The 20,675-nt window shown below is 39.2% G+C and overlaps 1 protein-coding gene across 3 annotated transcripts in view; it reads right to left on the reverse strand.

The window, feature by feature from the left end:
• The window catches only part of UPF2 (UPF2 regulator of nonsense mediated mRNA decay), a gene marked incomplete at its 3' end in the record, with an annotated part of 65,945 nt that extends 45,847 nt beyond the window's left edge, over positions 1-20,098 (reverse strand). For 2 of the 3 annotated variants that reach the window (XM_084279547.1, XM_084279548.1), the window contains exons 1-6: positions 19,976-20,098; positions 14,322-14,701; positions 12,513-13,292; positions 8,134-8,294; positions 6,963-7,157; positions 4,984-5,133 (exon numbers count right to left, since the gene is read on the reverse strand). In XM_084279547.1, the coding sequence (XP_084135673.1) occupies positions 4,984-5,133; positions 6,963-7,157; positions 8,134-8,294; positions 12,513-13,292; positions 14,322-14,683 (1,648 nt within the window). In that variant the 5' untranslated portion in view covers positions 14,684-14,701; positions 19,976-20,098. Of the gene's footprint in view, positions 1-2,082; positions 2,146-4,983; positions 5,134-6,962; positions 7,158-8,133; positions 8,295-12,512; positions 13,293-14,321; positions 14,702-19,975 lie in introns of all 3 variants that reach the window. The other variant, XM_084279546.1, reaches the window with a different exon arrangement.
• Positions 20,099-20,675: the final 577 nt, after the last annotated feature.

Genomic DNA, 20,675 nt, shown 5'->3' on the forward strand with positions numbered 1-20,675 from the left:
GTATTCTGTGATTCCATGAAAAAAATTCCAGATTTTACTAAGCCCTAGAGAAGAGTCCAGTTTGCTTTGTAGCACATAAGCCAAAACAACAAGTTCTAACACAAATGCTTAGAAAGAACCCTTCCTCAGCCAAAGCAACACAAAAGAACAGTGCTTCCTGAAAAAGGAACTTCTTGTTTCCATTCAGTCTGAGGATATTCAGGAATATCAAAAATACCTAGGAGGCATTTGAAGGCAGAACAGAGGTAGACTTCAAAAGGTGAATACAGTGGTGGGGAAACTGCACCTAAATAAACTACAAAACACCCAAAAGGTAAAAGCCACTCTTGTCTTTACAGGCCACACAGTAAACTAGCAGAAAAGACTGAAGTTCCTTTTTCAAGTCACTGAAAGGCAAAGAGACAAAGATGTGACATTTTAAGATTTTTAGGGGGTTTTTTTTGACACAGCTGGGGACAAGGGTTGATCTTACATAGAAAAACATTTAAGAACTGCTCCAAGGAACACTGCCAGCTACACCGCCTTGAAGATTCTAGAGATTAAAGCAGAAGACAGCGCCTCCTCTTGCTCTGACAACCAGAAGTCAGATGAAGAAGAAAGAAGGGTTCATTAAGAAGGGAGAAAACAAAAAACACAGAAGATGTTCCAGATGCTGAAACAGAAAAGGACCTTTTAAATGCTTAATGGAACCCTAACTCCATGTACATGGGTGATGAGAGTGTCAGAGTTCACTAGAATGCATGCAATAGCTGAAACCCAATGGATTTAACTAGCAAATCTTGTTTCAATACATTTTTCCGTTTAGATGTCTCCTGGGGATGTTAATTTATTTTCTTTCCCCTTACAATAACTAGTTGTCTCATCTCAGCCTTCTGTTCAAAGTGACTCAATGCTCTTTAAATAAATTTAAAAGAAATTAAATAAATCTTTAGATGATTCAGTCGCTTTTAAAGACAATCTTTAAAGAGGCCCTGCTATCACATTCAATTTCAACAGTTCCTAAATAGATTTCTTCTTTCACAAATCGTTTTTCTAGGTATTTCTTTCTCATCACACTATGCAGATCCTTTCTAAGGAGAAGACCTTGTAGCACATGAAGCATGTTTAGAACTTAAAACAGAAAATTAGAGCTTCCTTCTTTAATGCAAATAATGATTCTAAGTATGCAATTCATGCAAAAAAAAAAAAATTACTTCATTTCTTGCTTTTTACTTTGATTCTCAAGTTCCAGTCTTCCAGCATCACATTTTAAATTTGCATTACCTCTTTTTAAAATATTTACTGCAAGCAGTATTATGTAACAATTACTGTTGGGCCAGTTGTAATAGTCTGTCTGGGTGCAGATCAAATCATGCAGTACAACTGCTGTAGAGACTGGCAAGTTTGGGGTTTTTTCTAACACCTTTATATTTAACCAGAGAAGCATGCAATTGTACAATTTTTAAGTAGCAGAACTGAGAAGCATCAGAAGACACTAAGGACATACTGAAATTGTTCTCCTGCCATAATTTGGTGTCAAATAATCTTTCTATCCCAGCAACGATAGTTATTTGCCTTCTTCCTACACACAATTTGTGAGAAAACCCTGGCTCCCTTATTGTCAACTTTTTAAAAATGTGTTTTATAAAACTATAACCTTACAGAGGGCTCCCTCCTGGAAACCCCACTCTGCCTTGAAAGCTTCAGTCTACCTTATACAGTATCACCCAGACAGCAGAAATAACTGAAGTGCCTCTGTAACGCCAGTAGCTATATTGCTCTATGAAATGACTTTCTACTGAATTTGATCACACAGCATCATTCACTCAATACCATGAGCAACTTGTTGGCTGGATATCCCTCTCTGCATAACACTCAGGCATAAGCATGTTGGGCATCTTGTTGATTTAAAGCCTCACTAAGGAATGGTTCAGAATCTAGTAACACAGGTCATCTGAGCCCAAAAAAGCATTTCTTTATGACTATTTGTAGATCTTTCTAAAATTCCTGCTCTTCTTCCACCTTGGCCATCTTTGTCTCCATTCACACAGCTTCAATTTTTAACATTTTATCTTCTCTTTTAAAGACAACCTCAAAACTCACTTCTTTCAGCATGTTTTCCGCCACTATTTTCAGCTCCGGTGCTATCTGCTCCCTCTCTCTTCCCTGAGCATATTGAAAATAAGAAAATTAAGATTCACTCAAAATTAAAACAATAGAGAAACAAAATAAATTAACTGAATTCCTGATAAACAAACCTCTTAACTGCATCAACTTTCCTTTTGCATCTTAAGCTTACTTTTTGCAACTTTTGTATCTTAAGCTTAGCTGACTATAGACTCCAATCTTGAGGAAAAAAGTATGGAAACAGGCACTACCATGCTGTGAAGGAAGCTTCACCAGGGCAGGCCTGCTTTAAAAAACACACACTTTGCAAAACTACCTTGTCTCCCTCCTATTTGTGCATAGGGGAACAGACTGAAGAGAAGCAACAAAAGGAGACTTCTCTCAGACTGTACCCACTGTCTGACTAGACTGTATACCTTATTTATCTTATTTTTCACCTCCATAAATTTACTTCTTCCCTCTGACAGTGAAAACCACGCTCCTGGATTATAACTTAACTAAAGCTATTATATTTTCCCTTTATTTTGGACATTATACCTAAGATCCTGCTACATCTCTCACATTCCCCCTTTTCATCCTACAGGTCCATCTCAACCTGAGAATACTCCATTTTATGTTTGTAAGAATGTCATAATACAGTGGCTTCATTCTCTGATGGCTTTGCACAAAACAAATACTAACTTACCTCAAGTTCAGAAGCACAATAATTTACTATATATGAAGAAACATTAAAGCTGTATTTTGCAGCTGAAGGACACCGAATTTTCCTGATTTCAAACCTAAATAAATTTTACTTAAGAGGAAGACTGAAAAAGTCTACCAGTTCACTAGCTGGAAATATATCACAGAAATTGAAACAACATCTATATTTAGATTTTTGTTAATTCTGTGTATCTGGTGCCACCAACTAGGGGTGTTCAGAAGGCCACAGGAACAAAAAACCCCCTACTCAATCATTGTGCTTGTTTCTCTGTATGCTTCAAGTAAAGTAATACTTGCATGCTGTGAACTACCAAATCCTTGCTCTGCTAAAAACTAGGTTATTAATCACATCTATTTTAATTTTCATCTTAAATTTATGAAGTTGCTTGTTTCAAAGAAATTTGACAAAGGTATAGAATCCCTAAAGACACTGCTTCTATGTTTCACAAAAATAAACTAAAGAGCAAAGAATCACAAAGCAACAGTTTTCCACTAAGATAAAGCCTACACTGTGAGCCAAACATGACCTTCACAAGGTAGAAAAGTGGCTGCTTAACCATCAAAAGGCTGGCTGTTTAAGGAAACATTCAAATTCCTTTAGATGTCTATTGACAAAGTGGTTTTGGCCTAACTAGCAAGCTATGACCAATCCAGCATAAACTGCTCTTTCTTCCCTTTGATTCCAAGGGAACATCTATGTGTAGCTCCCTTATAGATATCTGGAACCAAGCTCTTCTGTGTTTTGTTTCTGACTGGAGGCTAACTCACTCAAAGTGAACATTCTTCAACTAACTCTTAACACCTTACTCATCTTAATGGGCTGATGACTACTCAGAACAACATAAATGGAAGGGAAAATTTATTCCAGAGTATGGCTTTTTCCAACCTATCTGGGTAAAGAAAGAAAAAAATCTAAGGAGATATTACATAGCATTATCCTGACATTTTTCCCTTCAGAAGTATGAAACTGTCTGACTTAAGCTGTCTAATTTCTTTGAACTTGTGAGTTATCACAGACCAACATCATCTCAAGATTAATTTCAGCTCAACTAAGCTTACATTCACAAGAGAATTACCCAACTGAAGGATCCATATGCCCAAACCCATCCCTACTGTCAGCTGAGAAAGACTGACACTTTGTCATTCAAGCTACTTAACACCCAAACTCAGGCCCATGCATCGGCTTGGTTGGAAGAATCTACACTTTAAACACTGACAGACAGTCTCTGCCAGGGCCTGAACTTCTTTGTTTTGATGTGAATTCCATGACTTGAAATTTTGGCTTTAACTTCTTAGCTTTTAAAGGCCAATGCAGTTTCAAGCAAGAGGATGACTAGATTGTCAATTCAGTACATCAGGTAGGATTTTCATATTAAGCCACAGAATCTCCAGCCAGTGGTCTCTAGATGTGATTTTTTTTTTCCCCCACATTCTAGACACAGAACAAGTTTCCTGCTTCAGAAGTGAAATAAAATAATTTGCACAGGTTCTTGGTAATCCAAAGCAGCAAAAGTGATGTGTCTTGCAAAATGGGCTCAAAAAAAACACCCCACTTGTTGTCTATGAATTTGGCTCTTAACACCTAATGCTGCTTTTCCCATTCCTCAGTACCACTGAGAGAAAAACTTAAAAAAAATCCTAGTAAAGCTAACACAGCTAGATTTCCACAGATGCCTTTTGCAGCCCTTCATGCATAATTAGGTTACAATTCTTAAATCCTGCTATGTGAAGCCATGGCAAATGAAAAGTCTTCCTAACAATTAAAAATACCGAAAGGCAGAACTTGATTTTAGATGTCAACAAAAGTTAGAAACAAAAAATATGCTATCAGTGCCCTAAGGAAATTATATGAGAAAACCATTTATGTATTAAAGTCTACCTACTTCTTTCTAGTCACTTTTCAGACAACTGCCTTCACATTTGATTATTTTTAAAAGCTGCAGGAAGGTATCAGTAACTTTCACTACACAAACTGCTACATAATACTTTTCACTTGTATCTGAATGTCTCGTTACAAATGCATTTTTGATCACAATCTTAACAGTTCCTATCTACTATAGTTTCATAAATAAATAAATAGTTCTCTCTGAAGTCATTCTATCTACTAAAACCCATTAAGCTTAAAAAAATAAAATTAGGAAATAACAAAGACTTCCTAAAGCAAATTATTTTTACCTTGTTCATCAAGAAGCTTTTTTGTTAGATCTTCTGCCTCATCTCCACAGTCTAACTCCAGAGGATCATCATTAATATCCAGGTTCTCCAGCTCCAACTCCAAATCCTCACTCCCAGGCGCTTCCTTGTTATCTTTGGCATCTTTTGAATCTATTCAAAAAGTTAAGTAGAAATATTAGATATTCAGTCATGATCAGAATGCAGGAAAAAAAATAAATCACATTCCTAAATGTCTGTCCCTTTAGTGATTTAGTCTCATTGAAAGGAAGTAAGAATATCTGGTTCAGAGACTATACTTTCTCGTTTGTTAGCTCTCAGTGGTTTGATATCTTTCATATAGCTTGATCCACACGCCTGAAGCCAGCAACATTTACCTACATTAGTGTCTGTTAAGAACTGCCAACAGTTTTTAGTGCTTGGGTTTGTTCTGAACTCTACCTGGTACATCTTCAGCAGATGATGTGTTCAAACAGAACAAGATACTCAGAAACGTCACAATCTAAGTCCAACAGCGCTTAAAACAGACTGACAGGCCGTACATGGAAAGTGAAAGCAAGAAACCCAAACCCATACAAAACCAAAATCCTTACAAAGGTTAAAGAAAAACCCCAAAACCTCAGTAAATGGATATCATAAATGATATTCAAAGAGAGGCAGATTTAAAGGTACACATTCTGATTTAATGTTTGCACCGCATACTCCCGATAGATAATGGATAACTAAATTGACAAAGCAGGGTAAAGAGAAAGCATTTCACACAGACCAAGAAAAACCCAAAAAGCAGAACTGGAGAGGGATACTGAAGAAATAGTATGCAGTGGAGAAAATCAAATAAAACCCCAATATTTGCCTTGAACACAAATAATCTATGACTCTTCTAGACAGAGATTCAGAAAGGAATAACTAATGTGTGCCTCGGACAACACTCGTCCAGCATTTTTCCAAGACATATCAAATACTACCTACAAGAACTTACTGTTCTTTAAAGCCTCCTTCCAGGCTCGTCTGCAGACTATGCTTCATTTAAAAAAAAAATTTTTAAAGCAACTAACCTTATTAAAATACTTTTGTTTAAAGCAGTAATGTGACAATGGAACAATGTCCACATCATACGACAACAGACAAACAAAGCAAGCAACCTGCTTAGAATCTGACTAATTTAATCTGAAATGGACCTTGGTGAGATCTCTAGTTCAACCTTCTGATAGAAGTGCATGAGCACCGTATTCAGACCAGATTTTCAGGGAACTTTTTTTCCCAGTTGTCTTGAAAAATCTCTTAAGGCAGAGATTCCAGTCTCTCTGGGCAAGCTGCTCCCACATCAAACTATCCTCACAGGGAAATGTCAGAATTTAGAAGTCAGAAAGAAGGCTGTGAAATACAAAGCTGAAATTTCATTAATAACACTGACCTACTGCATGTGTATTAAAAAACACATCACATATATCTCCAGTGACATTTTTTCAATGCCAAAACACTGCTCTGGTCTAACCACATGTACTGTTATGCTTTGAGCCACTGATGGTCAGTGTCATTTTAATCTCATTAGAACAGAAGTCTACCAATGCCTGGTTTGGAACAGAAGTGAGGAAGCATCCAGGCCTTTTAATCTACTGGAGACAGTAGACTACAGTTGACTACCATTGCCAGTTTAAACAGTTGACTACCATTTAGTGTTCATTCTGCTTTTTTCCACTAACAGCTTTCAGATAAGGTGCACTTTCAGGTTTCTCACAGAAAAGTTAACATTTACTCATATAAGTTAATCTCCAATTACTTAAAATATCAATATCAAAACACATTTACTTTTTTTTCTTCCTTAAATACCATACCCAGATATTATACCTTTCTTCCCCAAAAACTCATCCAAACTTCTGTACTGTCCTGATCACCACAAATCAGAAAATCATTACTTCCATCAAATTTGTATATCTGTTGGATAAAATATGTAAAACGAATTACTAATTTAAGCATTCTACCTCTTGACTCATCTTTGCCGGAATCCTTGTTCTGAGATTTTTCATTATCTTTGAACAAAATTGCTGGTACAAAAGCCTTTAAGTCAATGAGATTCTCATAGAAATTTCTAGCATCTTCATCTTCCCAGATACCCCCTTCCAGGTCATATTCTCCAGGCTTTCCTGGTGTGAAAATATCAATACCAGGACCATGTTCTGCAAAAATAATAAAACCATAAGAAAGTCATTCACACAAATTATTCACCTTCTAAAAGCAGGCACTTTTAAAGATAAAAAAATCAAAACAAAATCTAAGATATTAACTTATTACTACAGCAGCTTTCACTTGGAAGTATTTTAAAGTATACATTGCAATATTTAACCAACCTATCTGGTATTAGATATATGAATAAGCTATCTTAAAAGTGTAAATTTAGCATTGATAGAAAACAGAGTATCAGAGTGAAAGTCAAATCAAGTGGCTTACTTTTCTGTGACAACCTTTAACCACATTAGCATAAAAAGTAAACACTTTCAGCATGATAAAACTATACCTCGTTGTATTTTAAGAAAAAAGTTTAAGAATAATTGTACATTTAGAGGTGTTCAAGAAACACAGTTTTTTAAGGTTCACTTCGAACAAAAGGCACACTCATGATTTCAACATCTCTAAATATAAAATTTGAGATTCATTAAGGTATTGAATATCTCTGCCAGTTAAATTCAGTACCTCTCAGGAGGTCAGAAAGCCACCTAATGACTTACCTGGCTTAACAGAATGTTTCTGCCCACAACATCATGAGACAAAACATGCTTTGAATTCCTTTTTTAACAATATCAAACTTTAAAACTCTAACATAAACAGTTCTTTAAATATAAAGGTCCTGCATTACATTATACTGAAAAAATGTTATTTTTTTTTTATTTTCTCACTTATTTCTGCATTACCTGAAATAAATCTAAGTAGGTATTACTTAAGTTACTGTAACTACACAGCATATACAATAGTTATGGTTCCATGTTTAGTTTAACTAGTAAAATCTACGTATCATTCATTCTTTGATATCCTTAAGGGGAGAAACCTATCTAAAAAGAAACCGGTGGGAAGAATACATCAGTAAGATGGTTTGGTTGGCTTTCCCACCACATCCAAGTTCAGCATCCCGTTTACTTGCTTTCAAAGATCACCTACCCTCAGGTGTTGGTTTCTCTTGGGGAAGGTCAGGCATATTCTCATCCAAAAGATCAGCTAGAGATTGAGAATTTGCCAACAGCTTCTGATAGGACATTGCAAATTCCTCATATTGCTTGTGTCGATCTTCACTCAGCTCTCCTTTGGAATGAAGGATGCGCCTACAAAAATAACCCAAGTTACAGTAACATGACCTTTTGTCTTAAAATACATTTTAGCTATGCTGAACCACTACCAATTTCTCTGAGCAAATCTAACCTCCCCTCTCCAAAGGGACTGTGAGAATTCTACTTTAGACTGCAATACCAAAAATTTGAGCAACATTCTTTCCCCACCCCCCCCCAAAGAGCCATACTAAATTACTGACTTCAATACCATTAAGCATAGTACAGTCATGGAAGCTCTAACTTCAACGTCCAAAGAGAAAGGATAATGTAGTTTTTTGACCATGATTATCTGATAATCATTCTGCACTATGGAAGTACTTTCGTAGTAAATTAAAACATCCAACTCATACTAAAGCTGGATAAAAGTTGTGTTGCATCTGTAAATATATTTTCATGTTGTTCAAATAATTAAATGGGCAAACAGTGCCAGGAGGCTCAAAAAAAGGTTGCACATTAAGACCAGTTCATTAGTTTTCCAACAAACCAAGTCATTTCACGGCTGTTTGTCCAAACTAAGAGCAGTTATATTTACTTTTTTTCACTTTGTACCCTTTTATGAAACTGTCCATACATTTAAATGCTCATTTTTAAAACTGAAACCCACTGCCAAAAGCAACTTGCATTTGAAGGAACATCATCACTGCTTACAAGTGCACAGTAAAGCTGTTACAGCGTTACGTGCAGAACAGCAGAATTCAATTTTCTTGCCAAACTACAATTAAGGTCATCGTAGACTTTGGACAAAAAGCATCAAGACCTTTCAGTAAAAATAAGGTAATCTCTGTTAGCACAAAGCTTGCCATACAAGACTGATGAAAGACAGTCATCCTTGATTTTGGGCTAAGAATAAGCCGGCTGCTCATTAGCAGTGTTCTAGTATGTCTTCAGCTAGGCTCCTGAGAAGTGTGCACTTTCCCATCCATGGCCAAATTCACTCTGCATGAAGAGTTTTTCTACAGATGAGGCACACTCAGTTCTTTACCAGTAAAGGCCAACTATGGCCAGCCAAGCTGTATGGGGGCCCAGTACAGTAAAGGTACAAGTGGGCTCAAACATGGACTTTGACAAGAAAGCTGACTGAGCTTGCCTAGAGCGCTTCCAATTTGTTTTACAGCAGCTTGAATAATACTAGTAACACTGGACTGACTAGTAACCACTGACAGCACACCCTGCACTGAGATGAATGCATCAGAAGATAAACTTTGAAATAAGGTGTGAATACCATAATTCCTAAAGCAGGCTGCATCACTACTTTATCATTAGGCTTTTATTAAAGTAGCAAGTATACAATCATATACTTACCAAAAGACCCAAATATTTTATGGCATAAAAATTCTAAACTGCTTTAAGCAATATAAGTTAGGAGATAACAAACTTGGCTTTTTTCAGTTCCAAGTTAATTGCAGAACAAAATTCATCCTTGTACACAACACATTCACAGGCTGAGCCCTTTGACCTGCTCAGAACCAAAACTTGTTGCTAGAGGGCACAAAGCAAAAACACTAGCTTTTGCTTTTTTTTTGAGTTCTATTTCTCACCCCTCTTACAAACACACACCTATAATGTGTATTACTTGCTCCTGCAAAGTAGAGCATGAAAAATTAAATTCAATTAAATAACCACGACAATTTCTCAAGTGCAGTAGTTCTGTTTGGATTCAGGAAACATGTGAAGTACCAATTCATAGCCTTTCCATGGAGACAGCTATCCATTAGGTAGAGGTTTTAAGCCTCAAACATGAACACTGCAGTTCTGTGCTATTATTAAAAAACAAAAAAGCAAAGTAATATAACAACAGTACAAGAGTTTCCGTTCTCGGTTTCAGTTCCCAAAAGACAAGTGTTACCAAACTCAAGCAAGCTAAAACATACTAAGCAAACTTTAAAAAGCACCATTCATTTTTAATACAATGATAAGTACAGCATACAGCTTACTTTACGCCTTTTCAGAATTTCAGTGTGCCACAGTGCAAGTTCAGCAGAACGTAAAACATTCCTAAATTAGATCAAAAAAGGTTTCTTCCATATCTAACACCCATTTTTGAAAACTCATACTAGAATTTGGGAATCAAGTTGTTTCCTTCCAATGGCCCAGCCTGCAGATTTTGCTGTGCCTTTACCTGTGAACAACCATCACGTTTTACTGTCAAAGCATAACTCAAGCTAGTTTTCCTAATAACCCACTTGCAGAAACCCTCGTGTCTAATAATACTTTGATTTTACATAAATGATTCATCAGGTAACACAATATTAAAACACTGTTAAGCTTAGCATATTAATTTTCAATTAACTCAACCAAGCTGTAAAGCTCGAGTTATTTCATAGTCACTCTCCTGACACAGGTAAATTCAAGAAGTATTCACCTGACAAAATGTCATTACCTAAACATATGATACTGTTGATGCACAGGAAGGAACAGTTCACTCATTGTTCACTTCACCAGTGCTAGAATAACAGTGGGACTAAAAGCTATTGCTATTGGCAAACTGGATCAGGCTGCAAATACTCAGAGGATCATTTTTTCCCAATAGGATTGTTCCTTTTTGTTATTTTTAAAAACACAAAACCCACCCAGAAACCATCAACTCATCACTACAACCACTTTTCAGAAATCCACAGCTGAGAAAGATCTCTATAGTATTCACAGACTTCTTACCAGACAAGTTTCTGTCCTGCATACCCACAGCATACAAACACCAAGCATTTACACATTGTAAACAAATAAAATTGGGCATGGAATTTTCTTATGTCTTGTATCCTTAACAAAACATATTCCCAACTTCTATTCAGCAGCTAAAATAAACATCTAAAAGTTCAGATAGAGATAAATAATATAGTTTATCTTTGGATGAAAATAATTCTACTTCTTCGCATTCCTTTCCCAAAACAAAGCTTTGCATCTAAGCTCAAGGGGTAATTCAAGTGCATAAAAGGTCTCCAAGTCTGATCTACTCAAAGGAGGCTCAAAGATGTGCTCAGACCAGACTGCTCTGAACTCTACCCAGTCATTTCTATCCAGCTGTGCAAGTAAACATGAAAGTGTATTTCCCTCTACCACATCACTTACGTTTTTCCCTCTTCATGGTTTCTTAAGATGCTTCATTTCTCTGAGGTTTCTTCCCACTTTACTTCCTATCATAGAGGCTTTATAACACCCACCCACTGAAATCCTAGATGGGGCAAACATGCCCAGAAACAATTCTAATTGTGAAGGTATAAAAGTTTATAGTCATTAGTATAAAAAAAAAATAACAAATGACAATTAAGTCAATAACATACGTAGTAGTATCTCAACAGTCAGTTTACAGTCTTGTGAAACACAACACTTAACTGGCTGAGACGGCCAGGACTGCAGCACAGGACCCATCAGCACAATGGATCCTAGTTTAAAGCCTTGGTTTAAGAATATAAAATTTTAATGTATTCTAAACATGCATTTGGCTCTGGACCAGCGTTCAGCCTTTTAGCCGAAACCTGTGCGTATCTGTAACACATTAATTTCTATTTGCCAGGAATACTTCCAAAAGTTTTTAAGAATGACTGTGTTCTAAGACCAGCAGCTGGGTTTAAGCTCCAATATGGCAATTCAGGATGCTTTAAAGAAAAGCAAATTGTTATTAAACAACATGGCCATGGTAGAAATTACATTATTCAGCTCTTAAATGTGTGAATATTCATACCCTTCAATGTTACCATTTCACATAGAGGATTTTAATGAAGTTATCTGCTCTCTCCAATATTTTAATAGATAAAATTTGCCCATATTAAAGTGTAAGGGATACCTTGTTAGTCTAACCTAATATTTTCTCCACACTGGTACACTAAAAAAAGTAAACAAGCTAAAGCCATTGTGGCATATGCTCTGTTAGATATGTGTGGGTGGAAAGGAAGAATTGTGCCAACTGGAAAAGGACAGTACCAGCTGGGAAAGCAGCATTAGTCTCAAGCTACTAAGGGAGCATCATCAAACTCAAGTTAGTGAGAATTAAAGCTAGAGGTCAACCTTCATTCTTTTTAAAAGATACTCACCAGAGAGTCTGATTTTTGCTTTTTAAGTACTCGGAGCAAATTTAGAACTTTAAGATACACTGCAGAACACACTTACTTTCTACACACCAACAGACATTGTTTACAAATATTGCAACAAATCTAGCCATTTCATAAATAAACAGTGGTTTTTTTCCATAAATAAAAAGCAACATTCAAGCGTCACCTGTTTTGTCTTTCAATATTTTGTAGCTCCCTGTGGTCCCTTTTCAGGTGTTTGGTCAAAGACGTAAAGTATTCCTTCAACAAATTCTGGAAGGGCTGTTGCTTCTCTGGGCTAATTATCTCACTAGGAGGAAAGCTCAAGTTAAACTTCTCTGCAACAGTTTTTACTTTTCTTGGTACCAAACCAGCAATGTCATCTCCACAGTGCCGACAAAAGCTGATAACCACAGAAACATGAGTGTGGGATTCTCGATCAGCATTAATAATATTTTTAAGCTGCTCATAGATTAAAGACAGACCTTCCTTGTCAGTGAAAATCCCAACTATTGTCAATTCTGCAATGAAACGCAAATCAGTTCTTAACTTGGTAATGTTGGGAGTCTTCTCTTCCTTCCTTGCTTCAAAATGTTTTTTCCAAGCCTGAAGTAGGGAAGGAGCAAAATCAGCATAGCGCTGGTGAAAGAGGGAACACAAGTGCACAGCGCAGTTCACATCTGATATTTTCAGTTTGGCTTCCACAATAGAAGCTACTGCTTCTGCGATGTATTTGCTTAAATTCAGGCTATTAAAGTCATGGGACAAGGAGTCCCTTTGTTGCTCTGTAATGGTTTTTAGCTTCTTAACAAAAGCTGTGTTCTTCTTCAGACTGGAATCCAGTCTGCTGAAGAAGTTCTCCTCAGGGCGACTGTCTGGTGCATTCTGGTTCTTGCTGCGAAGCTCTTTTCTTGCCTGATGGCGTTCCCAAGCCTCCTGATGGAGCTGGTGTGCCTCCTCTTTTTCTCTAAGAGAAATAAAAATCAGTCATTTTCATTACAGAATCTCACTTTCATGTTCATAGTTCAAAAGAAAAAAAGTCATGGTTGAAAACCTTCCAGAAGTTGGAAACAGTGTCCTCTTAATACTCTGTTTTTAAATATTCAACAAATTAACCCTAGAAAGCTAAAGCATCTGCTTCATAAGCTAAACTCTTTTACTGCAAAAGGCAAGTACTACTTGTTACAACACCAAGTTTGTCAAATATTTCTACAGAGAACATATTAATCCTAACACATTTAGAAAGTATAAACATAAAACTCCATTTACTCCAGAGAGAGATGAAGTTCTTACAGAAGCGGACAGGACAACAACTCTCAACAAGGTTACTGTATTACACAGTTAAGGGAAATCTTTTATTCCCAGACTACTGAAACACCACAGAAAATTTTAAACAGGTGAAATATATCTGCCTCAGCTAGAATTCAGCCATAACATCACATTGGTCTTAGAGAATGACATGTTTCAAACACAAGAACATCCAGAATGTCAGCTGTATGTGTCTAAAGATATTATCTTCAACACTTTTGATAACATACTAAGAAACACTGTCTTGGTACCGTCACATATTAAACTACTAGGTTACATCCTGTGTTTGCCATCCAGGTGGCAATGCAGTAGATTAAAAGAAATTAGAGTCATCCCTCAAAGCATATTTGCTCCTGTTATGGTCTGTTGGAGCCTGTATTCCTAAGTTTATGACACTAACACTTTTCCACCTTGAAACTGTATTTTTTTATTCAAGCATTGTTATGTCTTACGTGGTCATCACATGGAGAAGAATATGAAAAGCCTGTTTTAAAGACTAATGGAAGAGAGGTTAAAGGCAAAACCTCAAAACTATGTAGAAGTCAGAAAACAATTTTGGCTGCCACGTAAAATTTATAATGTTACATATAACTCACAATAAGTAACTCAGTTCAACTTCTCTGATCCTGCTCAAATTCTAACAGGACTACAGCATTTGTCACAATTAAGCCATTAAAAGACAACTTACTTCAGTTGAGCAGCTGCTGCTTCTTGTTTCTTTTTCTCTTCCTCCTCTTGTTTCTTTTTCTCCTCTTCTTCCAGTTTCTTTTTTTCTTCTTCTTCTTTCTTCTTTTGCTCTTCTTCTGCCTTTACTTTATCCTCCTCTTTTTTCTTTCGCTCCTTATCTTCCTTTTTTCTTTTATCTTCTTCCAATTTTTTCTTTTTATCTTCAGGAACCTTTAAAGTCTCTCTCTTCATGCCAACTTTGATGTCTTCTTTTGGCTTCTCCCTGGTGCTCACTGGTCGCCTTTCACTAAATTCTTTTTCTTTATTATTTAGTAAAGATTCTTTCTCTTCCATATTTGCTGACTTTTTGCGCTCAGCTGGCATCGTGTTACCCAGGCAAGTCTGCAGAAACAAGAGAAAACAAATACTTCTAACTTGCTGTTCTTCTATTAAAGGCACTTTCACAGCCCACCCATACTCACTTATTTACTTAATTAATAACTAACTCACAAATGCCTGACTTATCAGGATAAAAATGTAAGTTCAAGGTAAGGTTTATTGAACTAAGGAATGTAGCTAGCAACAGGAGAAAATCATTTTGTTGTAGTGTTATAGTGCAAAGTTGTCTTCAGCATGAATTGTAAAAGCATCTGAAGTTTCTACAGCCTGAGGAACAGAAGATCTTGGAACATAAACAAAAGTCCATTTGAAAGAAATAAAATCCAAGACTGATGAAAACAAAGTAACCCAACTGAAAACAAACATGCATCTTCCTGACCTTTCTACACATCTATGAATACTCCCCCTTCCACTATCTCCAGTCAGAGCCACAATGCAGGCTAGACAGAACCACAGCTGGTTTAACCTCCTGCTCAAAGCACGGTCAACTGTGAGGTGAGACAAAACTACTCCAGTGTTGAAAATATCCAAGGAAGGACACTACACAACCTCTCTGGCCCACCTGCCCCCAGGCCTGACTGTGACAAGGCATCATCTTGTTCCCCTCTTTCCACACCCTTTCAAAGATTTTCCCAGTCAGCTCAAGCACTCCTCTGTACAGCACAAGTACCAGCTGGAGGAGCGTGCTGTGCTGACTAAGATGTGTGCACAAACCTCTGCCAGCAGAAGGGAAATGATAGCAGAAAGGCTACAATTATCAAGAGTTATAAAAGGCTCCAATTTGTATCTCCTTCTCCTCTGTTTTTTTTTCCTGGGGACTTGGAGCATCTTTGGTTTTTTTAGTCCTCTACACTTTGTTTCATTCGGTAAGGATACAAAAGGTACCATATATTGAACAAGAAAAAATAGAATCACAGAATAATTTAGATCAGAAGAAAACTCCAGGGGTCACCTAGTTCAACCCTCTGCTCAAAGCAGGTCCAATCAGATCAGGAACACAGCTAGCTAAGTTTTGAATATCTCCGAGGATGAAGATGCAATGGTCCCCTCCAGGGCCCTGTTCCAATACCTTAACCACACTATAAAGAAGCTTTCCTATATACCATCTTGGAATTTGCTAGGCCTCATCTCATGTCCATTTTTGTTCATCCTATTCCTGCAGAGCTTTGAGAAGAACCTAGCTCCATCTTCTCTATGCTCTTCTGTGGTAGACAGGAATAAGACTTCTCCCTCTCTTCGTACACATGAAGAAACACAGTTCTCTCAGTATCTCTTCAGGTATGATGTCCTCCAGTCTCCTAATGATCTTGGTGGCCCTCCAGTGGACTTGCTCCAGCATGTCTATGCCTTCCCTGGAGTACAGAATCCACAACTGGATGTGGTGTCCAGATGCAGTCTTGTAAGTACCAAACAGAAGGAAAGACTCACCTTCCTCAATCTGCTGGATAACTCTTGGTACTACAGCCTAGAGTGTAGCTGGCCTTAATGCAAGGACATGATGCTGACTCACGTCCACATTGGGATATGGCCAGATAGGACTGAATGGCACAGTTAGCATGACCTAAGCCTTATTTACTTCAGGCTAAAATGATTTCTTATATAATGGGGTTTTTTTTGTCTTAATGTGCTTCAAATTATCTCCTATAGAGGCAGAACTGATGGGACACAATTGCATGTGACACATCCTAAAAAAACCCATCACTTGTGGGTTTTCTTATTACTTAAGACCAGTTTGACTCCCAACTATGACTTTTACCTTTCTAACATCTCAAATTACATGATGAAAATATAAGAGATCCACTTATTTCCTGCACCTACTCAACAAATAGATAATGAGACACTTGCATTCCAATCTCACATAGTGTGTTTCTAAGTATTCCCCATCACTTCCCCCACCTCCCAAACAGTAAGACAATAGATTCATATGCTGACTACGCCGTACAGAATGATGCATTACAACTTCTAAGATGCTTGTCTGGGTCTTCTGAATCAAAAAAAGCTACTAGCAAAAAACTTACAGTCTATTCAGATATGGGAAGAGACAACTTATCAATGGAGAACCTACACAGGCCTTGGTCTTCGACTGCAATTGGCAACAGCACCAACGAAGAAGTGTTTCTGACACTGATTTATGGTACCAAGATCAATCAAATCAGCATTGCTTAAACAAGCACTATCAAATTTGGCTCCACAAAGCATGTCTACAACTAATAGGTTTTAAAGCTCAAGATCTCAGAACTACTTGGATTTCAAAACCACTGATCTACACCACCTTAAAACAGTACTATTAGTAAATCAGTACTTTAAAAAAAGATTAAAAAAAAATTGATAAAGCCCAAACAACTAAGTAGCCCCCCAAACCTCTTCATATTAAAAGTATGAACTAATTTTTCCATCTCTGTAAGCTAGTTAAGTGGTACCTGTCCCTCATGGAACCATCTGGGAGATGCAAATCCTTTACACACTCTGTTTCAAATTCAACAGTAAGTTTATTATCTTTTCTCACTGCAAATACACATTGGAAATTCCCTCAGTTGGAGGCAGATAAACTACCTCTCCCACCATTTTTAACAGAAAGGGGTTGAAAGGGAAGTTTTTAGCCTTTAAACATCACCATAATACTTTGTTAGCAAGATTAGAACATTTCATGTGACTCTCCTATAATTGTATTAAAATGTTATTCACCAAAAAATCTATTAAACAAACAAAGAGTAACACATTCATTAAAAAAAGGTTAGGTCCTGAAATTTAATGAATTGGGAGTTAACTTTAAAAGGAAAACATTGTGAGAAAAAGGTTGTTTGAGTAAACAAATGCTGGAAAGATTCATTGCATTTCCAATACTTTAGGATTTATCTTTGTCTCCCTACCTGTTGTTAGTAAAGTACCCAATTACAATTGGGGAAAAAACCCCAAAACAACAACAAAACTGAATATCCAGCTACATGTGTAATTCTTAACAACATGGTCACTTATCAAAATAATTCTAATAATCAAACTTTTATTAAATTTAGGAACTCAGAATTCTGTTTTAGATACTTGTATAAAAGCAAACCAGAGAAGATGAATATGGAGTATAATCAGGTACATTGGGATTTCAACCACAAAGCAGTATTATCTGCTTTTTTCCCCATGAACACTGGTGACCAAAAAGCACCCAACCTATTTTATCATAGATTCTTGTCCAGTATCACAGAATACATGTCACAATACCCCTCACTACGTGCTATGTATACGGCTCCTTATCTCGCAAACCCTTGATAGTACTGCCAGCTCATTCATGTCTACCCAACCTCTGATGGCAGGAGGCAGTCCCTGTGACTGCTGCCTCCAAGCTACACACTGATTCACGGGTCCCTACACGAGCATCAGCTGACAGCACAGGCAGAGCTGTCCACTGACCCTATGCTATAGGTCTTCCCTTGACAAGTGTTCATTTAGACCTCATTACTCTTCCTTGGCTGCCAGTTGTCACCAGATCTGTGAGAAGTTTCTACCTTCAGAACACGAAGAAACCAGCAGAAAGGTTCACAAGTAGCAGGAAGCAGAGAAAAATGGAAATGGGCAGCAGGTTTGCCTGGATCTTGTTTCCATAGGAAATAAGGCTGAAGAGATACAGTTTGGTCCAGACTAAGGCAACGGTAAAGAAACATTAAGAAAAACATAATTATTAAGAGAACTTCTATTTAATACCTACAATTAATGTTCTGATTAAAAGACAAGATAACAATATGAACTTCATAAGCCAGTGGATGGGAAGACCTGCCACTCACAACCAAAAATGAGAAAGGACCCAGAGGACAGAGACACAACAAGCATTCCATATGCTTCTGGACCCTTGGCAGTCCGCTTCCCTAGTGACATTTAGATGCTTTAACACTCTATCTTCTCTAGTTTCATCACTTACAGATGCTATTTTTTTTCAGAGGAAACTATTGCTCTTCGTTTTTTCAGTATCTGACCCACCTCATCTCAATCTCAGTTAAGAATTTTTTCCTTGCACCTGAATTTCTGCTTACATTTTTTTCATGCCAATCTCAGAATTTGAAAAACTGAAAGGAATGGATTCAGGACACTCGAGGCTCAGCAACTTAAGAAACCATTCTTGAAATATATGAGGACACATTTAAGAGAACTCATCTATGTATTTACTCTCAAGGAAGCCAAGGATCCATAAAAGCATCATTAATCTCATCACCTTTCAGAATTAAAAGATAAACATCAGCACCTTGGGCTGATACAGTTAAATCAATAGAAACAGCCCATTGTCACAGATTCTGGTACTATGAACCAGAATCTCAATCCTAGCAAACACAGGTAAATGGGGGAAGAGATACAGATTTATTAAACCAAGAGAGATTTTTCACATTCTTCTTTACTGCTACCAGAAATTAAATTGATCACACAACCAGCAGCTACTCTACTACAGAAGAGATAAGGGAGATAAATAGCATAGGGCAGATGTCCTACTTCTAGCCTGCTGAAAAACCTCAAAGAGCAACAAACTTCTTCATCACTAGAAATCACACCACTCAAAATTTCAACATTCCAAGAACTGAAATGCCATTAAGGCTTCTCCTCAAGTACCAGAAAGAGCGTGAGAAACACCCCACGGTGAGCTGTAAGGAAATAAACTTAGCCACAGGTTTTGAAAGAGGAGATACAGGGCAAGCCAGGAAATTAACCGTGCAGAAAGAGAAGCCCCCACCACACACTGACAGGGGAGGCAGACCTGCCTCACCAGCCAGGCAGTTTTACTTTCGATTCCATACACCTCAAGAAAGCGTTTTGCTGTCAGATCTGCAGGAACACGCTCTTCATCAGGAGAGGCCTAGAGACAAGTCACTAAATACAGAGTAACAGCCGTCCTCGCACCTTCAGGGCGGCCCTCCATACGCCAACCCAGGCAGGCAGCCTCCCCGACAACCCGGACACCACCGCGGGCTCTGCCTTCCCCGCTCGTACCTCAAACCGGAGACAAACAGCCACCCGCCCCGCTCCCTGCCGCCGCCCCCCGCGCCTGCAGGCACCCTCGCCCGCCCTTCCTTCCTCCCGTGCCCATGCCCCGCCCCGGGACGCCGGGGCCCCGAAGAGCCCTCTTCCCGCACCGCCTCACAGCCTCCGCCCGGCCCCCACAGCCTCCCCTCGCCTTCCCCGGGCCCTCTTCACCACACACACCGCGGCGCCGCCCCACCTTCCGGGCCGCCCAGCGCCCCCGCCCTCCCTAAAGGGCTAGTGCCCCCCCCCCTCCGCTCTCCGCCGCCTCTCGCCCGGTACCTCCGCCCGGTGCGGACATGGGCCCGGCCTCCCGGGGAGAGCAACTCCTTCACCGGCCGCGGCCCCCTCCCCGGCGCGCGAGGCCCCCTCGTTCCGCTCTTCTCCCCTCACGACGCCCGCCGCGCTCCTTGCCGGGCGCCCGCCTCTCTGCCTGACCGACGGCACCGCCCCGCTCGAGATCACGACGCCTGCCCCGCGACGCCTAGGCACGATAGAAAGGGCGGCGCCGCCTAACCGCACCGTCGCCGCGGTTTCGGCCGGCTCGGCGAGCGGCGCTTCCCGGCGGGCGGGAGTCAGGCAGCGGGGTGGGCAGCCCCGGCCGGGGTCCTGACGGCGGGCGGCCCTGCTCGTGTTACCGGGAGGCTGCGGGGGCGGAAGTGGTTGAGGGAGAGGGTGCGGGTTTGGTGGCGCTGTGGGGCGCGTCCGTGACACCGGGGGTGGGGGTGTGGGGGGGGTGGGGGGTGGGAACGGGCCCTAAATGGCGCTTCCTTGCTGGCCTCGGCGCGTGAGTTGCCGTGTCGCCGCGCGTGACGTCACCGCCGTGACGTATCGCTGGCCGTGTAGCGTCACGTCACGCTGGTCGTCATGTCAAGGGTGGCCTGTCAGAGGGTGGGCACCCGGCACCCGGCACGGCTTCGTCAGCCCGTGATAATGTCCGGGGAGTAACAGTGGGACAATAAGCTATTACATAACTGATGAG

Source organism: Gallinula chloropus (assembly GCF_964237585.1).
Source record: "Gallinula chloropus genome assembly, chromosome: 1".
NCBI classification, from domain to species: domain Eukaryota; kingdom Metazoa; phylum Chordata; class Aves; order Gruiformes; family Rallidae; genus Gallinula; species Gallinula chloropus.